The sequence below is a fragment of the Pundamilia nyererei genome, unplaced genomic scaffold (genome assembly GCF_000239375.1).
Source record: "Pundamilia nyererei isolate P.nyererei 1_Seehausen unplaced genomic scaffold, PunNye1.0 scaffold00047, whole genome shotgun sequence".
In the NCBI taxonomy this organism is placed as follows: Eukaryota; Metazoa; Chordata; class Actinopteri; order Cichliformes; family Cichlidae; genus Pundamilia; species Pundamilia nyererei.
Genome location: NW_005187448.1, coordinates 1,998,996 through 2,003,572, shown reverse-complemented (window position 1 = coordinate 2,003,572; position 4,577 = coordinate 1,998,996). Strand labels below are relative to the sequence as shown.

At 41.2% G+C, this 4,577-nt stretch overlaps 1 protein-coding gene across 1 annotated transcript in view; it reads left to right on the top strand.

The window, feature by feature from the left end:
* The first annotated feature begins 2,004 nt into the window (after positions 1 to 2,004).
* The window catches only part of hoxc13a (homeobox C13a), a 3,055-nt gene continuing 482 nt past the window's right edge, over positions 2,005 to 4,577 (top strand). Inside the window, exon 1 of the mRNA XM_005732560.1 lies at positions 2,005 to 2,656. Within this exon, the coding sequence (XP_005732617.1) occupies positions 2,005 to 2,656 (652 nt within the window). The remainder of the gene's footprint in view (positions 2,657 to 4,577) is intronic.

Sequence of the window (4,577 nt, the reverse complement as noted above, 5' to 3'; positions counted from 1 at the left end):
TCTAGTTTGCTGCATACTTCAGTGTGAAGTTCATTCTTGCCTGTCTAGACTCTGATTACGACCTTGTTTGTCTGCGTTTTTTTACCTTGACCTTGGACTTCCGTGCAGCTGCCGCTTGGATGAGCTTTTCGCAGTTGTAATTTCCTTGAGACAAAAGAGCTAAAGTCTCTGTCCGAGGAACAACAGGGGTCCGGCTTCCCCAGTGCTGTTTGCAAATGCGCAACGGTTGCTCGATTATTCCTAAGACAACTCAGAAGAGCAAAAATGTTGATAAACTATCCGCCCTTTACAGGGTAGCTTGTAGCCTGCTTTATGAGTGACTCATGGAACAGGCATTACAAAAAGCCTTTATGGATTCACTGTGGGCCTAGCCTATCGGCCATATTTGAAACTTGAAAATACAGTAAAGTTTTATATATTAGCTCAGAAGTGATTTTTGAAATGCAGAACAGAAGAAAGTGTGTGTGCGTGCGTGTGTGTGTGTGTGGGAGGGGGGGGGTATGGAACCTGGTGGTAATAAGAAGAACTAAAACTTTTTGAATAGTCTTACAAATCTAAAGGAAGACGCAGATAAAACAACAGAGGAAGAGTTGTTGGAAGAAATAGGTCCGCATATCTATCATGGAGTATAATTAAATAAGCTCTTTAGCCAAAATACAGTCCGCTCAAAGCGGCCCTTGTTCTTATTTTCCCCTGGTAGCGTCAGCATCCACTTATAGAGTATGAATGAAGTGCACAGTGAAACGGAAACATCACATGAATTCGCTTAATGGTGACTTTGATTGTCTTCTTGTCGCTGAAACTCACTTTGGGCCTGAGAGTGAATCTTTAAACTAAATATATCCTTACTTAAACATATAACGGATTAAACTATAAAAACTAAACGCTATCAGTCAGTATGGGCAATTACGGCATTTACATATTTAAATACCAAAACACTGTTCGCTTATTTTGTAATGACGGCGTCTTACCTGCTATGACTTTCATCTCGTCCTGTGGCGGCTGGTACTGCGGTGCAGTGACTGTCATTCAGCACATTCACGGTTGATAATCCTAAAACTCAGCCTGGTAGGTCTGCATCACATACACACGGCGCGCACACACCCGGCCAACCTGTAGATACTTACTTAATTAAGAACAATATGCTGCAAAAAATAATTACCTCATTCTAAAAAATAACTAAATAAAAGAAAAGAAATACATAAAATGAAATATTATAGTTTTCACAATATCAACATCTTAAATGTAATATTAGTAACATCCTGATTATTCCCTGCTGCAAAAAATAAAACAAAACAGAATTTCTTCATTATATTCATGTGCGAATTAGTAGAAGATACGGATCTAAATGCGCACTTCTAGGAAGGAGCCTTGATAAGAGGTTTGAATATGCATATATAGTGTCCCACATATACCTAAGACCAGTGTGCGATAATAAAGATTAAGTTGACTACATAATTAAGATTCCATATTACATTATCGTTCTGTAATATTATATATTTTTAACAAACAAAACCCCAGACGCAACATATCCACCACAAAGTAATGGACAGAGATAAGAGTTTGTGTCATATGAAGCTGAAAATACTATTCACAAATGTAAATACAAATATTTTATTTTAATTTTTTCTTTGCACAATGTCATATGCCCTGGCATCTTCAGAAATCGGCTAAACTTCACAGGTTGCTTTCGTTTGCTCCAGATCGTGAACGTATCCAAACTCCCCTTTAAGGGTGTGGGTCTAGGTGATTTAAGCCAATGATATGACTCGGTGTTCTGCAGGAAAAACGGTGACACTTGAGGCAGTGGGTCTTTAAAGGGCTGCTCTGCTCCTGCTCACAAGCTCAATCTCGTAGGACTTGTTAGCGTATCACGTGCCAGATTCTTAATGAAGTGGACACACAAGAGCACTATGTGCGCATGCGCTCGGTGTAAACTGTAGTTGGAAATGAGGTGTCCGTCTTGGAGTAGTCGACTTTTAAAAAGCATCGGCAGCCCGTGATATGACGACTTCGCTAGTTCTGCATCCACGCTGGGCGGACACCTTGATGTACGTTTATGAAAAAAGCCCGAATGAAAACAACCAGAATAAAAGCCAAACAATGGAGGGACTGAGCGGTAATTGCCCTGCGACCCACTGCAGGGACCTGATGTCGCACCCCGCGCTGGGACGACATTCTGGCACCATAGCGACCCACCAGGGCTCCGTCTACTCGGATATTTCCTCCACAGACACTGGCCGACAGTGTCCCGCTTCTCAAACATCATCAAGTGCATCTTTGAGTTACGGTTATCCCTTTGGAAACCCATATTACGGCTGCAGATTATCTCACTCGCACAACGTGAACTTGCAGCAGAAGCCTTGCTCGTACCATCCCGCAGAGAAATATGCCGAGCCCAGCACAGCGCTGCCTACGGAAGAGCTGTCTACCAGGGCGAAAGAGTTTGCCTTCTACCCGAGTTTCGCCAGCTCGTATCAGGCTGTTCCCGGATATCTCGACGTGTCGGTGGTGCCCAGTATCAGTGCCCACCCTGAACCGCGCCACGACGCCTTGATCCCCATGGAGGGCTACCAGCACTGGGCTCTCCCTAATAGCTGGGATGGCTACAAAGAGCCGACACAACCAACTCATATTTGGAAATCACCTTTCCCAGGTATGGAAAAGTATAATGATTTTAAAGTGTCCCGGCCGATTGGAATTTCTGTAGTAGTCCAGCTGCTTGCAGCATTTTAATACGCATTAGGGCTATTAAAAAGCAGGCAGATAGTTTACTTTGCTTTCGTACTGTGGTCATCTAATTTTATTGTGTTAAAGTCTCCGTATCAACTTACCAATGAGCCACGGGAAACTAAATCTGATGAAAAAACACACAACTGTAAATTCCCATGTCTGTCATCACGTGTAATTCTCCTGCATCTCTCATTTTATGCGGAGATATTCATATGGTTTGAAGTTCAACAAATCCCCATGCATTTCTTTGAAATATGCATAAATTGAAAGTAAATTGGAATTCCACGTTAAGGTGGGTTTTCTGGAGCCCATCCTTTCTGAGTATTTGCTTTTGACAGTCATATGATGACAATAGTTAAGTTTCGTCACGTAGAACAGAGAGGAACAGCACTGCATACCTTTGCCCCTTGTATGACAATATAGTGGCTTAGCTAGGCTGCTGCGTTTGGATGGTGCCAATAAATCTTAGCGCCCCCGTGGTGCGTCTTTTGCATATATTAGGATTCATTTATAACATTTGCATTACATACAGATCTTTGCATCATGTCGTATAAATGGTTCAAAAAGACGGACAGGCTCACCTTTTACGTTGTTTGCCATCACACAGCATGCCTCATATCAATAGCATGCGCCAGTATGCACTTTACAGAGTGTTTAGGCTACTTTGTTTAGCTTATGACTTTATTATCTTTTTGAAATCTGTAGCTATTTTTAATTTCTGGTAGGGACCCCATTGCTTTTTAAATGTTATAAATGTTACAAGAGCAAGCCACGCAAGCACGGGCACGCAGACAGTTACGCGCGTACACATGCACGAACACACAAGTGCGCGCTGCCTTTCTGTGCTGTTTCAGCCACACACACAGACTGACGTCCTCTCACGCGCATCAACTGATTTTCTTGCAACTAAAAACACATGCAGTGACTCTCATATCCAGTCAGTTATCCTCAATTTAATGACAAGATATAACTGAATGCTTGAGGACAGTGAGTCAAATAATAGGACATAGCTTTAAAATCCTTTACCTTAAATAATGTGGATTTCCCCCCAATTTCATGTTTAAACAAGAATAGTGTATCGTAACAATCTCTTGCTGCCAATTATAGGGGGCGAAAAACTGCATGTATTACAGCTTGCCAGTATTTGTGTTAAGATTGCCATGCTTGTCCTGTCATGTTTTTGCACGGCTGTTTTGCATTTAGCTTTACTCTTGAAGAAAGAGACTAGTCACAAAAGTTAGGTTAACTTAAAAAAAAAGAACTACGGGGAATTAACAAAAAAAAGTGAATAGAGTATAAAAAAGAAAATTGCTTTATATTATGAGTAAAACTAGAATCTTTCAAGAAAGCCTTTAAAGAAAAGTATAAAATATGTTTAACATGTATAACTTTATTGTAAGAATTAAAAACTTAAAGTTGCCAGCTGTCTTCAAGTTAGATGCCAGATTGTGATTCCTGTGTCTTACTGGTGACTGGTGTGTGGCACACACAACCGGACCAAATATAATTACACTTATCAGTCTTACCCCACAGCTTGATTACATGTCAATGGGAGATTCGTTTAAGATAACAATAACCGCAGTTACGTTGGTCCACAGATTATCAGTGAGATCAGATAAAGTGTTAGTATGAACCATAACTGTCACTTGATATTGAAAGATCATTTACAACAACTGGAAGTTATTCAGTCACCTCTCCACATGTCAGGTGCAGCACACCAGAGATTCTGACTTCCAGAAAATTTTAACTCTGTAGCCCATTCCCGTCACCACACACACACACACACACACACACACACACACACACACACACACACACACACACACACACACACACACACACAC